We start from the raw sequence: 20,283 nt of genomic DNA on the forward strand, positions 1-20,283 counted from the left end.
AAAACTTTTGTCTCCACAAGATTGAGATAAAATCCTCGTAAAATGTTATTCCTATAAGGTTCTGTCTTTACAAAATTTTGTGCATGCAAGATTGTGTCTGTATATCATTGCTTACATATCAAAAGTAACACAATGTTTCAATGACAAATTTTTAAATTGTTTTATAATTTGAATGGAATAAAGTTAGTGGAGTGGTAAGAAAAAGAAGTTTGATGTTTCAATTTGAAGCAAATGGAATTTAATTTATCTTTAAATCGTTATTCTATGCTTTTTTTACATAATACGCTTAATTTCAAACATTGATCTAGCTTAACTAGCCTCCAAACAAGCTGCTCAAATTCGTATATTACGGAATTTATCTAATGTATGGAGTATCCATTTTATAGGTATATGTTGTACCGACAGCGTAAAGAAGGAAAATAACGAAAGGTTTCTTATCGTATGTATCAACTAATTTTCTACGCAATCACCGGAAATTATTTGACGTACATTCTATAACTGATATAGTTTAACGATTCTTTAACGCAACCAATTCAACTAGGACACTACGGAACCCATAACTAAGTAGATCCAGTTAAAAAATACATTCAGAGGCGTAAAAATAAGATACAGCTTATTTCCGATTGTCATTCTAATTAATGTATGTATTTACGCTTATTTTATCTACGGTGAAAGAAGATTACTACTTTATCGCCAGTATTTAGTGACGAATGCATAAGGAAGGATGCTAACTATAGCTGTCCTTTCATGCGTACTTTATGTCCATTCTACGTAAATTGACGAGTTAAATGTCTAGCATTCAATCATTGATATTTGACCTTCAAATCAACCGTTTAAACTCGTACATAACGAAATTTCGTCTAATTTAAAGACTATCCATTTTATAGGTATATTTTGTCCCGACTGCATAAAGAAAGATTTTGTAGACACATGTTGTACCGACTACATATTAAAGCTGTCTTAGTATATGTATGTATGTATAAACATCTATTCTACATAATTAAAAAAGATCATTACACGTACATTTGCGAAAATTACGGAAACCATGGCAAACAAATCCTGTTAAGAAATAAATTTTAACACATATAAAAAAGGAAAAGCTTATTTTTCATCTTTAGTCTATGTATTTATGTCTTTTTAGTCTATGTATTTATTTATGTATTTACTGAGTCTACGTCTATTATGAATATGGTAGCCGTAGACTGAGTCTACTATATAATTCGTATTTCGTACCAAAAACATAGAGAAGAATGATAACTGTAGCGGTCCTATCATGTTTGCGTATTTTATGTCCATTATACTTTAGTGGATAAGTTAAATGACTTGCATTCAATCGTTGATCTAGTTTAACTAACCTTCAAACCAACCATTCAAACTCGGCAATCACGAAACGCATGGCTGAGTGCATCCCTTTAAGAAATAAATTCAAACACGTATGACACGGAAAAAGCTTATTTTGCATCTTTAGTCTATTTTATAGATATATTTAGTACCAAAAGCATAAAGAAGGCCGATAATGAAGGCTGTCCTATCATATGTAGACATTTGAGCAAAGTAGAAGCAAGTTTATCTCAGCGTAATTACCCTTTCCTGATGGGCAATTTCAGTAACTTCGTTCTTATTACCCCTCTTAGCTATATTTTCTGAATCCAAACCAAACTACTTTCACTACACCACTGCAACAATGGCATTCTTTTTATTACGTCTCCTTCAGTGGCGGAGGGTGGACAAAAGTACAGACCAAGATGAGCCAGAGTAGATACCTTCCCCCCCCCCTCTCTTCTTGCTGCACTTCATCGTTTATTCTTACTTCTTTTGATGAAGTTCATGATATGATGCGAAAAATAATGAGCAAGTGGCCGGCAGGGTTTCATTTTCTTTAAGAATATTGGTCTTGTTTTCTCATTAGAGTAAAATTTTATTGAGGTTAGTCATGAGGAAAGTAAATTTAGGGTGGGTTGTTTTCAATACAGAATATAAATATATAAATATATAAATATATATATCTATAATGCGAAGGTTTGGAGTTTGTGAAATTTTAAATATTATTTAAATTTAAATTATCTCTCTCTCTCTCTCTCTCTCTCTATATATATATATATATATATATATATACATAAATGTGCATATATATATATATATATATATATATATATATATATATATATATATAACTTTTTTTTTATAATGTAAATTTAAAAAGAATATTAAAATTAGAAAAAATTTTGATTGATTTGCTATTATGATCTCCTCTTTAAAATTGAAGTTTTTACTTCTTTATTATTATTATTATTCATGTTCATTAATCGGAATCAATTTCAATATATTCGGAGAAATTATATTTCTCTTTAAAATTGAAGTTTTTACTTCTTTATTATTATTATTATTCATGTTCATTAATCGGAATCAATTTCAATATATTCGGCTGTTGCAAAATGCGTAGGAACTAATTAAATTAAACATATTAAAAATGTGAATTTATTGATATTATATGTGCTTACATTAACTAGCGTAATACAATAATTATTTTTTTCCATATCACACATGAATTTGCATCCTTGTGGTAAATAGAAAATATACTAAAAGGATATGAACAAGAATAAAGCAAATTTTGCTAAAGCTCTTTTTTGTGTATGTTTTTATGAACAGGTAAAACTGATTCAGAATTGTTAAACATTTGAGGATATAATATTGTAAAATAGTAATTAAATACCTATTGTTATTAAATATTCTCCTCATCATTTAAAATTATTAAAGCAAGTTATATTTTTGAATAAAAAAGTTATTGCAGGCGACTTTTCCCTAATAGAACTTTGCGTGAGAATCACTTTACTCTTATAAATATTATTCGAAATATAATTCTAAATATTTATCATATATTATTAATTTAAGTTAATATCCTTCTTCATAGTACTAAAAATTATTTCTTAAGTTTAGGGTGGAAAACTTATTTCGATTTTTTTTTGACTTTAACACCCGACAAGATTTTAACAGATTTACACATTATTGTGTTCTATAAACAAGGCTGTTTAAGAATTGAAAAAAAAAATTATAATCCCAATAGTTTAAATATGTACATTCCAATAAATATAATTATAATATCTTTTAGAAAACTTTAAAATAAAATTAATGCAACACGCTGAAAAATGTACATAATTTCCTTTAAAACCACATATACAGATATTTATTAAAAAAATAATAATAAAAATGAATGTATCAGTGATGTTGTTCTAAATTCATAATTGGAGGTTGTTTTGTATTAATGGAATTGTGGAAAGGTCTGTGCGTTTTAAATATGACTGTATAGAATTGTTTTTTCCTGTTAAATATTTAACTTTATAGACCTTCAATTATTTACAAAAATACAGTGCTTTTTTCAGTGCATTTTAAAAGTTACAACATTTCTAGATATTTTATTCTTCGAAAGAATCATAAGTTTATCGTAAATTGAAGGATAAAAGAAATAAGAAGAAATCGGAACTGCAATTTACAATTTTTATAAAATAATAATAGAGAACATTTTATGCGTCATCAAATTTAACGACACTTCTCTTTTGATGTCGTGGAATAAAATATAAATCAGTTACTGAAGTCAAAGAAAATTTAGTTTAGCATTCATGAACTTATTTCCGAAAAACTCAATTCATTTCTAGTTGATTATGACATTGAAATCTGACCTAAGGCTCAGAACAGCTTCCTAATTTAAGTAGATTCTATCTCTAGCGATTAAATATAGAAATGTCGGCGCCTTTCCTATTGTGCTAATGTCGTCTAGGAGTGACGGAAACTTTATCATTGGCAATTACCGTCTTTCGCCTTCATCATCTTGAAGCCATCTTCTTGAGCACCCACAATGGTTCGATGAAATGACAACAATGAAATAATTTTATTGGCTTCCTCCTTCAATATCGGAGATAAAAGGAAAGCTTTAAAAACTGTTTTTCTATTTCCTATCACACATGTCAAAATAATATGAAAGATCTTATATACATAATCCAGAAAGCACAGACAATACGTTGTGTTTTCATTTAGTTTACCTAGAAAGGTTGACTAATTCATCCTTTATTAAGCTTAGTAGAAAAATATTTGCATGATGAGCTCGTTTCTTACAAGATTGAATAATGATATGCAAAAACATTTATAAAAATATTTTTTTCTTAAGATTTTGCTGTAAACCTTATTTTTGCCTTTTTGGCAGTTAAGCTTTGTCCAAAGCTCTCAAGTACAACATTTTGTTTGATTTGAAAATTTAATGATTTGACCTACCTTCAGTTTTAAAGCATTACGGAGACTATATAAAATCCTGTGCAAGTGTATCAATGACGGCCATAAATAAACATGAATAGACTGAATTTATCCTGTGTTTGGTGCGCTTTTTACGCTTAATTTGTGAAGGATGCTTAAAACCTCAATTTTAGATTCAATATCTATATAAAAAGGTTGTTTATCAATCATAAAATGAAACTCGTAGCACGTAAACTAGCATAGTTTTCAGCATTGTTTTAAGCTGATAGGGCTTTTGTGGGGAATTGTGATAAAGGTTGTTGCTGACATTAAAATCTGTCTGTGATATATATGTATATAAATATATTCCGTTAATTTAAATTGTTAAATTCGAGTTCAAAGAAATTCTTATATAATTTATTTATTTACTTGTATTGATTTTTTCGAAGAATTAGATTGCTAATTAAAAGGATTGTGATAACGCTTCCTGGATACCTTTAAAAATCATTGTTTTTAACTTTTCTAGGAATTTCGGCTTCTTGTCTATATTATTTAGTTACTTAATTTTAATTTAATCTTTATACTAAGGAAACTTTTTTTGTAAACTCAAATCAGAATTTAGATAAATGCCGATATTAATTATTTGCTTTATTGTGCTGAGTCTTTCAAAAAGTGTCGAATTGGATTGTTATTTAGGATGATTCTGATAATGCTACCCGACGCCCTATAAAATTCATTGCGTTTAACTTTTGTAGGAATTTAGGCTCTTTTATGCGATTTTAGGAAACAGAATATAATCTCCAGATAGTGTACTTAAACTTTTCGCATTACTCAAAGATTTTATCAACGCTATGAGTTAACCTTATGTAATTAATCAGTTATTCAATAGACTGTCTATATGTACATGCCTTGATTTTATAGATAAAAATCAAATAATTAGATTTTTTTAGTTTATTTAGTAGGATTAAGGGATTCACTTATTTAATTTTAAATTTTATTAGAATTCAGATTTTCTTATGTGGGATTCAGAAACAGAGTATTCATAATTTTTAGCTGATGTATAATAACTTTTGCCATATCTTTAAGGTTGTTCAAACTTTATTGAGATAACCCTAGTTAACTAATTTTCCTAATTCGAGATATTAACATAGTATTTTTTCATTTAAGATGATTGCAAATTTTAAATTGTATTGCTTATCCTTATTTTAATAAGCTTTAAGATAATTTTTATGAGCTGTGTTACTTTATTTAGCATAAAACATGAATATTATTCGAAAATAAGCATGTTTTTAATTCGTAGTTTTTGAATTGAGTTATTTAGTGTATTGTAATGATTTAATGAAGTTTAGTTATCTAGGATAATGATTGGGAACTTTTTATAGTTGTCTTTTTTAATTAAATATTGAGATGGCATAGGAAGGTATGAGTTGTCATATATATATATATATATATACATATTTTTTTTACAATAAACTAGGCTTAAGTAAACTCTTTTTATGCAGAGATAAATAAATTAACAGTTTTAGGTTTTCCATCATCTAATGATTTTTGCGATAGAACTAAACCAAACTGATTACTCTGAAAAGTTTACGTTCAAGAAAATAATCTAAAAAATGTATCCTATTTCTATAATTTAATAATTAGAATAAATTAGTAAGAAATCAAACATTTGATTACTAGTACACATACGCTAAATTTATGCTCAGAAAAAAATAGCTTATGTATTTTTCTTTACCCCATTATTATATGCTGCTGATGCATTCATAAATTAAGATATTGTTAATTTTCAATAACCATATATTTTTTAATCATTTTTCAAAATTTTTTTTTGTGAGAAATATTTTTGAAGTTTTTAATTTTTATCCGAAAAGACTAAAAAAATTCAATCTGCACTTTTTTCTCTGACTAATTGAAAAAAACATATTTTTAAATATTTCCCTCTCTTCTAGAAACTTTCCTCCAATAATACGCCAAATATTTCATTCTTAAGCTGAGTCAATATCTACATTCTTATTTCGAAATCGTTTACTTTTTTACGAGATATTTTAATTATCTAAGTTACCAACATAACGTAAAAAAAAACCAATGGATTTTATTTTAAAAGTCTTTAATATAATTCTAAGAGAGTCTGCTTCACTTCTTTAAAGTTACTTGCCTTAAAGCTGAATTAAATATGTCTCAATTGTATTTAATGGATAAATGGTTAATTTAAAAAAAATTTTAATATCAATTTGAAATAAAAGAAAGGAAAATTTCGGGTTATATAATCAAAAAGTTGGATATTTTTAAGCAAATTATTTTTAATTTGTAGGCATTTCAAGGCATATACTGCAAACTATCTCTAATATACTTGATTTGTGCCCGTTTATACCGACAGTTTTCCAGCTAAACTATTTTTATGAAATATAAAGACTGACCTCTTATCTTCAAATAATTGGTAAAAAAACGGCAGACTCTAAGAAATGGTAATTATAACTAATCATATTACATAAATTGGGGCATAATTATAATTTATACAATGAGAAAAACCTTTTTAGTGTGTTAACTTTAGATTGGAGTAATTTTTTATTTATTACATTTTATTAGTTTTTTCTAAAAACTTGGCAGTTAAACGGATGTGTGTCTTTTGTTTTTGATTGTCACACATGTTTAATTTTGGGTATTTCAAGCCCTCCTTAAATAAATATACTTTAACATTTACCTAAAAAGGACTTCAATCTTCTTTATTTCTTGTAATATTTATTTTTTCGTCATTTCTGAAACAGCATTGTTACTATCTTCGTTTATTGTTAAGGAATTCACCAAGACATTCAATACATCAAAATTGTTTCAAACAAGTAACTAAGCCATGGTCCCAAAATATAATTAAATGATTAATGAAATTAGGAAGACGTTTCTTCAAATCTTTTGGTGTCTTCAAAAAATATCATAAACATGTAAAAAAAAAATTCCCCTTCATAAAAAAAATAAATTTTATTTAACGGTGAAGTATGACGAAACTTTTCTTCATTTCAGACTTATTATATCATTTGAACACCGTTAAAGATACGGAGCGAAAAGAACCTGATATGTTGTAATTTTTACAGTAATATTAATTGTAAGATCCATAAATCCCTGTAAATAAATATTACTCTCCAAATTAAAGTATAAAACTTTAAGGTAAAAAATGGATTTAGCGATTACTTTTTATCGTAATTTGAGTCGGATTTTTCTTTCAGTGTAGATAGAGTTTATTGTATTTAAAAAAGGAATTTAAGTTTTATCAAACAGTAGAAAAGTGAAAGTACACTATTTTATTGTACTAATTTCAACAAAAAAAATTAGCTATATTAAATATAGATACTACGATCTAATAAAAACTGAAATCTAGATAAAATGATCTGAACTGAAAAACAGATAAAATTCATTATCATTCTTTGGTTAGAATTAATTATATTTAGTTACATTATATTGATTTTAAATTGTCAGATTAGAGAGACAAAATATGCTTAATACTATAAATTATAGAAAGCAAAGACAAACTTACAAAGTTAATATTTTTCTCTTTAAATTCCTTAATTTAGAAGCATAAAAATTGAATTATCTTAACAATTGTTTTTAATATACTATGCAATAATCACTTAAAAGTTATTAACACCTTAACAATACATGAAACTAACTTAAAAATATTACTTCACTTCATAGAATAGCAATTAATACTGTGTAAATTAATAATACTCATATCATTATGTAAACATGCAAACTTCTATATAATAGTGATAAATGATTAGATGAGTCTTATAGTATGTGTTAAAGCAATATATGTATTAAGAAGCATTTCACTCAGACTTAACCTGAATGCCATTCAAAAGTATAAAGAATAATATTATATAAAGAATAAAGAATTTTCATTTTTTCTAAAATAAGATAAAAGTTGAACCTATGAAAATGAGGAGATAGCATAATATAACAAATGTATTGTTTATTTAAATAGTCATATGAATTCGTGATTCATAATATAATTTAATATAATTCATAATTCTATTCTGAATAACTGAAGATTTAGTGAATGTAGTAAAGCGAAGTTTCAACTATTGCTTTCGGAAATGCTATGCTTCATGTCTGGAAATTTAACAAAATAAATTAATCAAAAATGATAATAAACAACACTAAGATCTTATGGTTATTAATATACAACGCACGCAATTTTTAGTTACATTATGTGTCAAACAAAAGTTGATTCTTTAGCACAGAAGCCGTTTTGTGTGGGACTAACAAGTATCCATAAAATAAAATATTCCTTTTTTTAGATCTCAAAGATAGTGAAAGCAAATTATATTTATATTAATAAAAAGCATATTTTTTTTGTTTAGTAAAACAAAGCTGCCATATTATTAAGCATTTTAAGAGATTATTTCTCTTTTGACGTTTAGAAATGTAAAGGTTTTTGATAGTGAATCGAAATTTTCGTGTTTATAAAAGGAATTACACGATGCTAGAAACCACTGTAACTGTTAAATTATCTTTAATTAGATCATAACTTAATACTTATTTGCCACTGATGTTAATTTAAGTCATTGCAAGTTGAATATTTCTTTTCGATTTTATTTAAAAATGATTGTTTTTATTCTTGTGTCCGTACTATTTTTATTCTTGTGTCCGTAATATAGATTAAAATGTTCCTAAATATAGATAAAAATTTTTCAACATAAGGTAAGAAAAAATATGTTAAGAAAGCATGCATTTCCTTAAATTATTTGTTCATTTTTTAGTGGGAATACGATGCAATTTTATTTAAAGTTAGCTACGCGATAAATATATAATATAAACTTGTAAGAAAATATAACAAAGATATCAGAAGTTACAAAAAACAAGTTTAAATATTTTCTTACAAGTGATAAATATTTCATTCTCAATTTTTGATTCAACTTTCCTATTATATTTGTTTCAGAAAAATCTTAAGAACTAAGACTATTTTGAAATTGTAAAAGCTTGTTCCTTTAAAAAATAGAATATACATTAAAAACCGGCCATTTAGACGTATAGCAATAGCTTAAAATTTTACCTACGTGATAAGAAAATGAATGAAATAATTTTCTGAATCAACGCCTAACTGTCTGAAAGAATGCAAATTAAAAACACACCTAAGCAAGAAGAACAATAATGTTCAATGACTTTAATTCTTCTAACATTTAATTATTTAAATCCTGCTTCTTAAATTAATGGATAAGTCTATTAAAGAATTTCTACAGAAAATAAGAAGAAAAATTATAATTAAATGCCTAATCAGTACCGATTCCATTCGAAATAATTACATTTCCTGTCTTTCTCAGTTGGAAAAAATGCTACAAAATATGAAAACTTAAAATACAGATAATCAGTGATAACAAGATTCACGTGCCAAACTTTATTTTCCAAGATGGCGAAAGTTGCTTTAAAATCAGCTACGATATTGATTGTTATTTCTCGGCAGCGGACAAACTCATTATCACAGAGAGCAGGCTTGCGTGATTGCTATCATCATCATCATTGCAAGGGTTACATTTCTCGCTGAATATATTTTTACGTTTTTATTTAAGTATATGGAAATAAAAATAGAATAATATAATTTAATGTTTATAAAAGTGCAAAAAAATGGTTACGTTTCTAAGAAAATGAGTTATTTTAAAATTATTTAAAGGCACAAGACAGAGTAATAGAAATTAATGACTTGAAATTTTATGTTTCACATGTAGCCAGAAATTTGAGTTGGAAATTATAACTAATCATATTTTGTCTAACATTTAGACAACTTTTTTTAGAAAATATTATTTAACTACTATGGAATTATTGCAAACACTGTGCAGTGCACAACAAAACGGACCACCTTAGATAACTTTTAAACTAATTATCGGATCTTCAAGTTCTAAGTCTCAATCTTTATATTTCAAGGAGGTAATCTCAAATATGATGATTACTTAGTGATGAAGATATTTTACGCTGCGAAATCAGATACAAAAACGTACTTTCTCAGAATAAGCGTACCTTTTTTCCCTACGGATTCATATTTCTGAACCTCAAAATGTAGGGGGTAGCAGAAATGTAGGAAATATGATCCTCAAAGTTTGGTCTGAAGAGCAATCCAAAATTTGGACCCGTTAATGTTACTTTTTCCGTGTTTTACCATATCTCGCATTTTTTAAGTGAATTGAGAAGTCTTTGCTCAGAACAATAAAATTTATTTGTCTGAAGATAATTCCACGCAAAAAATAACTTTTAACAAATATTTATAATTTTTTATTATTTTATTTAATATCAATCGAAAAACATTTGAATTATAAGGTATATATTTTTTTAACAGCATTTAAAGAACTATAATTATATGTGTTAAAATACAAAATTTGAGGGAAATTGGACGAAAATTTAATAAGAAATCAAATTTTAAAAAAGTCGTATATTTGAAATTCGATTTTTCAAGAACTATTCAACCGAATTTGCTCAAATTTTGTATTTTGCGTTGTAAAATTGTACATTCTTTAAAGGAATGTAAAAAATTGTATGCCCTCAATTAAATTTCTTTTACTATCATTAAAAAAATTATAAAAACGATAAATATTTACTAGGAGTTAATTTTATCATATACGGAATAAAGGAATCGGAATAAATGATTTTTATAATTTAGAGCAAAAATTTTTCAATTCACTTAAAATCTTCTCTAGATATGGTGAAATACGCAAGAAACAAAATTCGCATTAAAGGGACCAAGCCTTTCAACAGCTCTCCTATCCAAACCCAAATAACCATATTTCCCAGATAGTGATTACACGACAGCAAAATGGTGGAGATTAAAAATCTGAATCCAATCGAATAAAAGGTATGTTTCTTCAAAGAATATACGTGTTAGTGCCTGATTTCATGACTTAAAATATCGTCTGCACTAATTAATTGGCACATTTGAAGTTACCCTAGCAAACCATGAAAACTGAAGCCTAGATCCGATCATTAAATCACTCAGAATGAAATTCTATCGTTCACCATTTCTGAGTGAAGGTTTCTTCGTTATTGATTAAACCTTTTCATAGGAAATGACTCAAGAAACATAGATAACATTTTATTTCATTTTATCCGTCGTTGAACAGCAAGCCCAATTTTTGTTTTACGATTACTAATGTTCAACTCCGTAGCCTTATAATTCTGAACCAATCCAGAAGACAATGAAACTCTCTGATTTGTATCCCCAGAGGTATTGATTGTTCATGGGAGCATGGAGGACTCGACATATTTAACATGCATCAGTCACCATTTACTGCACAGGGAGTCTGTGGCCGGTGGGGATCGAACCCCTGAACTCTTGAACATGGGCCCAGTGCCCTACCAACCTAGCTATCCAGTGCCCAACCAACCAAGATAACATTTTTTATAATTTTAATTTATTCTATAACCGTCGTTGATCAGCCGACCCAATTTTTGGGCTAACGACTACTAATGCTTCCGTAGCCTTGCAATTTTGAACCCGATCTAGAAGACAAGGGAACTCATGGATCAAGTATTGGGAGAAATTTGCCTTCGTGGAGGACTTTTTGATGGAATTAAAACGCATTTACGTTACATGGCGAGGAAGACCACGAGAACCTCCCACGGTTAGCCTGACGGCAATGGGACTCTAACCTATGATCCGTCTACCACTGAAGATATTTCACGTCAGCACTGTGGTCTATGCAAGCCTGATATTGAATTTGCATCGACCAGATTTTGTAAAATTGATATAATTTTTACATTCACTATTGTGAATACATAGATTCCGTAAAAAGAATTTATTTTAATGAAGTGTATTTTATAGCACAACTGATTATATGATACAATAAATGTAAAAGAGTTATGCGTCATAAGGCGTAAATGGTTATGAAATCAGGTAACGGATTGTTGGTGTATCGCAAGAATGCGCTAAAATACAAGAGAGTGATTAAGCAGTTTCGTCAAATAATTAGAGCATAACGTTTTTTTATCTTAGTAAATCGAAAAACACATCTGGTTATGGAATCCAACTGAAATAACAAGGATATGAGAATTTAGTCAAAAGGGCGGGAATTGATCCCAGGTAACAGCCTGATTAGTGATAACCCTAATCCTTGAGTAATCCCGTCACAAGGTGCAAATGGTTTTTAAATTAGAATTAGATCATGGGGGAGTTGAATTTTTCCATGAATACACTAAAAGGACAGATGAGTAATTTAGAAGTTTCGTAAAATAAATTAAATTTTTAATGCCTCATATCGAAGAATATAAATGATTATGGAACCCAACAAAATTAGCAGGAGTATGTGAAATCTGTAATTGATAGAAATCAATCATTGAAAACCTGTATGATTAGTGATGCCACTAATCATTGTGTCACGCCGTCACAAGGTGAAAATTGTTTTGCCATCAGATCAAGAATTGTTGAAAGTCTCCATGAATGCATTATAATCACAAATGAGGGATAAAAGAGTTTTGTCAGATTATCAAAACTTACATTTTGTTAAATATAGAGCAATTTTATGATAAATTAGTGAAAAATAAATGAGAAACGAATAGAGAAATTCAGCTGATGAGAAATACGGAATCACCAAATATGAAAAATCATCATATGTGGTAAAGTGAGAGATTAAACATGATTATAATCCACAACTCATTTAAATTTAATCCGTATTTGCTTACATTGCAGGCAAAACGAATTTTTCAGTTCTACTGGTTTTTGCAAAATACTGTATTTATTGTCTATGCAGGTTTTTTTAAAAATTCAACATCAGTTTGACGATAAAACAAAAATCATTGATGAAATCGGTAAAAAAAAATTTAAATGCATCTAAATACATAATAGAAAAACTTTCAGATGCTTTTTTTTTAATTTATTATAAACTAAAAAAATAGAAATAAATAGTCCAAAATGTATTCCATTTAATTTGAAAAATATTAGATACTAACTTTAAAATTATTTTTTACGGCTTATACATCTTTTCAAAAAAATATTTGCTTTCTGATTTTGTTTGTTACAATAAAAAATCGATTAACGAAATTTAAATTTTTTATCAAAGGTATATTATTTCCTCCAACTTTTTTATTTATTAAAAAGGTCTCATTCTTTCAATTGATCGAAATAACTTCATAATTAGACTATTTTTCTAAAAATTATTCATTAATTATCACAGAGAAATTCGCAATGCAGTGCTTTTAAACAAGAAAATAGTTTATACATTAAAAAAAAAAAAACACTAATTCAAGCACGCGTACTTTTTAACTATTTAAAAGGGAATTTTTGGCAAGCCTTATTTTTTTCTTCTCTATCTTCAATTTTAATTTGCTGAACTGCAGTTTTTTGCAAAAAGTATTTTTTTTATCTTTCGGATATGCTGTTTAGACGATAATAAGGTTGCAGTTGAAACATTCAAGGAATTCCCTAAATGATGCTAATGGTCCACTTATTCAATTTTAATAGTGTTTCGTCTGGATTTTTTTTATGGGCTTTGTGTTTTACCAGCATATTTTTACAGCTAACGAAATTTTTTCCTGTTGTGGTGCAACAAAGAAATCTTGGTAATTTATTTAATAAGACGCTGTAAAATTTAGTACTCTCCAAGGTGTTAAAGAAGTACTTAAGGTAAAAGAAAATTACACCACTCCCGTTTCTTTCATTTAATTAATACAAATAAAAATATATTTATTTTTAAAAGTTATTATTAAATTATTTAAAAATTCAAATTTCCTAAAAACTATATTTTATATAGCTCAGTTGAAAAAATAAAGATTTCAGATTCTTTAATTATTATTTTTTTATTGAAGATTTTAATTCTAATTATTCCCCATAAGAATTTCAATAATGGTGATTATTATTATTACCACTATCATTATTATTACTTGTTGTATTTTTCATTGTTTACACGTTCGAAGTCTTCTTAATTTCTCTTTCTTTCTAAATCAAATTTTTTTCTAAGATAAAGACTTTCTAATGTACACCCCCACTCATTGAACTTCCGTCTTCCTAAGATTATAAATTGAAAGTAAATTGATGGAAAATATATTACATAAAAATATTGTGTTTGGTGAGTTTAGTCCAAAATGATGAGCAAAAGGGTTTAAATATTTGAAACAATGTTAAAATGATTTTTCGACATTAATGATGGGTTTTGTAACATCAAATTAATGACGTCCAATAATGTTTTGTCGTGTTGAATTATGCTCATCTTAAAAAACTTTCTGATTTCTGACATTTCTAAACATTATGTTTTGGTTAGCTTACAGCCAGAGAAGCTACTTACCTATTTACGGAACTGAATTTTAAATTAGGAAAAATGATTCCAATTTGACCATTTTGGGAGTGCTATTCAAAATGTTCACATGAAGCTTTGTTTTTACGCATTATAGGTGTTCTAACTAACAAACTTATATTATTCTTCATATTGACTTTAAGTGCAACGTGCACGGACTTTAAATGCCATGTCATTCCTTACCGGAAGAAAATAGATTCAATTCAATTTATTAAACCATATTTTTTAAAATAATATTATATGAAAATGGAATTTGAATATCAATTGTATATTTCTGCTTCGGAATGTACTGTTTGCACATCGTCTCATATTTACAGATTAGGCAATTAGTACATAATAGAAGAAAACACGAAACAAATATATGATTAAATATTCTATTACTAGATTAAAGAAAAACTTTTATTTTTGGAAATATGAGTGTTACGTCAATAATTGCTCTATTTCTCAAAAGCAATGCGAACACCAAAATATATCTAAATTTTTTTTTAAAAAATAAATCATTGAAAAATATCCTCAGTTTTTATAAAAAGGAGAACTAAATATCTCTTTGATACCCATGAAGGTATTATCTACTTCATGCAATGCAACGCAAATATGGTTAGTTTGACTTAGAAAAGTTTTCCACATAGCCAAATAGGTTTCAATGCTCGCTCAAAGATTTTCTGGTCTAAAATATATCGTAAGATTAAGCAAAGGTCTAAAGTTACCCAAACTGTGATACCGGTGATGCTACCTAAACCATCAAAACGCATATTTGAAAAACATAAATTTGAAAACTTATTTTTTTATCAAAAATAAATTTCATAATACAATTTTACATCATTAAGAAAAAACTTGATTTGCATTATACAGTCATTATCAGCAAAATCTATACTGAAGAAGAAAATTTCAAGAGATTTTCTTTTTCTTTTCCCCTAGCTAAAATTTTAGTTCCTATAAGAGTTCGATTTCGTGAGGAATTGGATTTTTTAAGAAATTGCATTTTTTATGAAATTGAATTTTTCGAGAAATGAGATTCAATTCAATTTTTTAAGATATGAGAATCTAAAAATATGTCTGATCCTCAAACTCATCTTTGATAAAATAATTAACAGTTGTTTTTATAGTTAATATTATTACCTATAATGATTAACAATATATTTATAACATATTATATTTACGTAACATTATAAACAGATTTGAAATTATGACACAATTTAAAATTATTGCAAAATTATCTTAATAGAATGCAACAAAATTGATTTAAAAGAGCACTTTATAGTGTAAGTTTCATGTGGAGAATCTATTTTATGGATTATTATATTTACTGTACCTGTCGATACTTAAACTTGAAGATTTAGTTTCTTTAGCATAATAATTAGCAATCTAAATGAAAACATTTATTATTTTTCAGCATTTGTAATTACAGGCTTGCCAAGAAAGTCATTTATAGATGCTACAGTGGTTGCTATTAGGTTTCATGCTGTCTAATTCAAAAAAAATATGTTTTTCTTTGACGAAAATGATACGTGTTCTTTTCTTGGTTCTTTTAAATCTTTAAATATTACGGTTACACAAATAGTTTAAAAAATGAAATAGTTTAAAACATGTCATTTGACAAAATAATTTTAAAAACACTGCAATAAAGTTTAATTTTAAAATTAGCAACAAATTTTAATATTGCACAAAAAACATAAAAACATTACATGCATAATAGCATCTATGCATAATAGCACTATGACATATGATAATTAAACAACTAGCAATAATAACTAAAAATAAATTATTACCTACAATGTTACATTTCATGAAACTTTATGAAAGAAAATGTATATTTTTATAGACAGGTTCTTTTTATTAATAAAGCAGAGCTTTTACTCGCAACAAAATGTTGACGAAAAAGATCTGTTTTCTCTCTCAAATTGATGTTTGCTTGCTTGAATATATAAAAGGAGTTTTGACTCTATAACAAAACTTAAAATCGAAAATAATGCTGTAGAAATTTATTTGAGACTAGAAAGATATTTCCTTAAAGATATTGTATATATATATATATATATATATATATATATATATATATATATATATATATATATATATATATATATATATATATATATATATAGATATATATATATATATATATATATATATATATAGATATATATATAGATATATATATAGATATATATATATATATATATATATAGATATATATATATATATATATATATATATATATATATATATATATATATATATATAGATATATATATATATATATATATATATATATATATATATATATATATATATATATATATATATATATATATATATATATATATATATATAGATATATATGTAATTTGAACCGGATTTACAGTGAAAAACGGTTAACCAAGGAAAAAAACTGAAAAAAATTTTTAAGTAGTATTTGAAACTATACAAATTTATTTATGAACTATTATTTATGGAAAATAACGGTTAAACTAATTTAAATCTTTGAGCTGTGTTACTTTTTTGTAATCTCAAAAGCATCCATTTTAATGTTAATCATTAGCCTGCATTCCATTACAATCAAATATAAAATATTAATGTGTCTCCGAAATGGCGTCACACTAAGTAATTAAACTGAAACATTAAAACAATGCTCGCAAACTAGATAAAACGATAAGTTATAAAAGTATAAATAATCAAATGGAAAGCCTTGTATATACTCAGCGAAAACAATATTCAGATACAATATTAAAACGGTACAGTATTCAGATTCAAACTGTATTTTTTAAAAGCTTTATTAAAAAACAAAAACTTACGGAACAAAAATAGCTAGTAATAAGAATATTATTTCTTTTTTCTATTAAATTTTATCAATAAATTGCAATAAATATCTAATATGTCACCAAATTGGTAATTTAAACCTAAAACTTCACACATTTCTGTCAAACATTGGGAATTTTAATAATAAAAGATGTTTCGAAAGCCTTTTTCGTATGGCTTCCGAGTTTTCTAAATATTTTTTCAGTACTCCCTGTATCTCACCATTTTTTGCAAACCTTTCAAACATAGCTAAACACAAAATTATTCTTATTTAAGCAAACAATTAAGGAAGTTTTAAGAATCTCAGAAGATATTAAAATATTTAATAGAGCTGAAACAATTTGTGAACTTAACAAATCAAAATTATTTCTGTTAGAAACAATTTTCTCACTGATATACATGATCGAAAGGAGAAAAAATTCATAACTTCCATGCAGCTGTTAACGAAACCTGACGGACATAATATGAATTCCAATTAAAGAAAAAATATTAATAATCTTTTAAGAATGGACATCTGTGAATTAAAGCTAAGAGAGTAATTAAAAAGCCTAAGGACTAGGGTAAACTGTTATTTTTTATTATTTATTTATTTGCTTGATTATTTATTTGAAATCGAATTTGTGAAGAGTGGAAAAAGTTATCTTTTTGCCTTCATTCTAAGACTATTTTTAATTTTTCACTGTGCTCTCACTTTTTCTAATTTTACCCTCTGCTTTGAACTTGGAAGAATATGCTAAAATTACATTTTAACTTCAAACAATCATTTCATAACCCTCTGTCTCAATTAATCCAGCTTAAAAAAACTATAAATACTCTTACTAGAATAATTAATAGAACTTTTACTGCTGCTTACTGTCAAAATCTATAAAATTTTAGGAATATGAAATTAATAATATGCCACAAGTTTTTTTGAAGTCAATTAAATGTGCAGCAATAATTTGCATGTTAACTGAAATTTTAATTGCGAAATAAGTATCCAAGTGTTTTAATTGAGATATCTAAATAATCCCTTAAGGAAATGCGAAGTAAAAGACATCAAATTTATGAAAGTCTCGTGGTTAAAAAGTGATATCCTCATTTTTCATAGAAAAGAGATAAACAGATTTTCGTGCTTAAACTACAAAGATCACTAGAAACTACACATATGTGTGTCTTTTTATGCACCAAAATTGGGCTATTATCTCCAGCCCTAACTCTCGCAAAATATAATTTTTTAAGAAAACAATTATTTTTAGAAGATACGGGATATCACTTTTTAACTCACTTTTATACTTTAAATAAATGAGAGCTATAATTAATAAAAAATGAATATTTTTTATTAATTATAGCTGATAACTATTAACTATTACTACTAACTATAGCTGCTTATTAATTACAGCTTTAGTAATACATTAATAAAGTAATTACTAAAACATCTATAGATACAGCACGGTAAGCATACAGAAAATAAGCAATTAAACTTACCAATCGCTGGTGCATATATGTTTAAAAATAAACAATCCTCACTCTGATTCTTCAAGTAAGGTAATAGTCTTTTTAAAAACTGAAATCTTCCTAGAGGCATTTTTCTTAAAGCTAAAGTTTCATTGCTAATGTCTGGAAGTTTTTGTGGGCACACTGGTCCTAAGCTATCAGCGTCCATTATACCCCTCCAGTGGGGAGGTGTAACCGGTGGCATAAATCGGAGAGAACCAATGGGAGCACTTGCATATGGTATTCCTTGAAAAACCTCGACATGCTGCAATTGTCTGTTTGCTAAAGAATTGATAAAACCTCTCAAGGCACCGTACTTGGTTGTCACTACCCTGGAACTTAATCTTCTTTGCTCACTTGCACATTGGGAAGGGAATAATGTCAGTAATATTAATATATATGAAATTAATATATTTAGATCTACGCTATCCATCGTTAAATAATTGGAATTCCATTCATTTGTTATTAATTTTCAATTAATCTTATTCATTATTAATTCTTTTTTCAACAAGAGTACAATAGATTTCAGATTCTTATTCTGTAAAGTTTCCTAATAAGTTTTACTTATAGTATAGTCTATATTAGAAAAATCTACAAGTAAACATATAGGTGTGTGCTAATATTATAGTTTTGATACTGTCTTTATGCATCGCATATCTTTCTAACTGAATCTATCTAAATATAATTTATAAGTTACAAGGTATAAAATCAGTTTTTTCCCTTTGACATTTAAACATAAAGCATGATACATGTAAGTACAAAACAAGTAAAATGGGTTGTGGTTTTATTTAAATAAAATTTTTAAGTGATATCAGTATGTAAATATCAAATCAACTATAGTCTTTTGCTAAGATATTATCATCAAAATGATATAAGCATTTTTACTCTGATAAGTAGGAAACCATATTTTTAAATATTACCTTAAAGACCGAAAAGAATGAATTTTTTACAGATAACACTCAATACATTTTAATATGGTGCTCTTCTTCTTTAATAGAAGACGAGAAGAATAAATTCAATTATCTGCAGATCGTCAGGACAACAACGCTATCCAATTTCCTTCCCTGAGCTTTTTCACCTGTTTTACGGTCAGTACACAGGAAAAGCACTTTTACTCCTTAACGGGAGAACCCTCGGAGGATAGATAAAACATAAACTCGGGTTGAAAGAGAGCAGCAGGAGCGAGAGATGCTCCAGAACTTCCGCGGGGACTCTCAGAGGCAGCAGTGTCGCTCTCACTCTGCCGGCAAAGGCTGATCAAGAGCAGCGCATGCGCTGAAAAAAGGATGAGAGATGGTGACTGATCCGTTCACTAGATTATCAAGGGTATTTATTGTTGAATATATTAAGTTTGATACAAGCCCTTCAGTAATGAATCTTTTAATCTTGCTGTCAGCTAATGCAACGAATTTTATTGATAGTTTCATAAGCAGAGATGAAATTGTTAAACCGAATTGATGGATTATTTCTTCAGTAGCATGAGCAATTTGAAGCATAAATTAAAAAAAGAAAACTAATTGAGTAG

At 27.1% G+C, this 20,283-nt stretch overlaps 1 protein-coding gene across 3 annotated transcripts in view; it reads right to left on the bottom strand.

Moving 5' to 3' along the window:
- The window catches only part of LOC107438593 (neuroligin-4, X-linked-like), a 194,023-nt gene extending 174,034 nt beyond the window's left edge, over window positions 1–19,989 (bottom strand). For all 3 annotated transcript variants that reach the window (XM_071177467.2, XM_071177468.2, XM_043053860.3), the window contains exon 1: window positions 18,750–19,989. In XM_071177467.2, the coding sequence (XP_071033568.1) occupies window positions 18,750–19,191 (442 nt within the window). In that variant the 5' untranslated portion in view covers window positions 19,192–19,989. The remainder of the gene's footprint in view (window positions 1–18,749) is intronic.
- Window positions 19,990–20,283: the final 294 nt, after the last annotated feature.

This window comes from Parasteatoda tepidariorum, chromosome 2 (genome assembly GCF_982258835.1).
Source record: "Parasteatoda tepidariorum strain Cologne lab strain chromosome 2, Ptep-v5.0, whole genome shotgun sequence".
Lineage (NCBI taxonomy): Eukaryota > Metazoa > Arthropoda > Arachnida > Araneae > Theridiidae > Parasteatoda > Parasteatoda tepidariorum.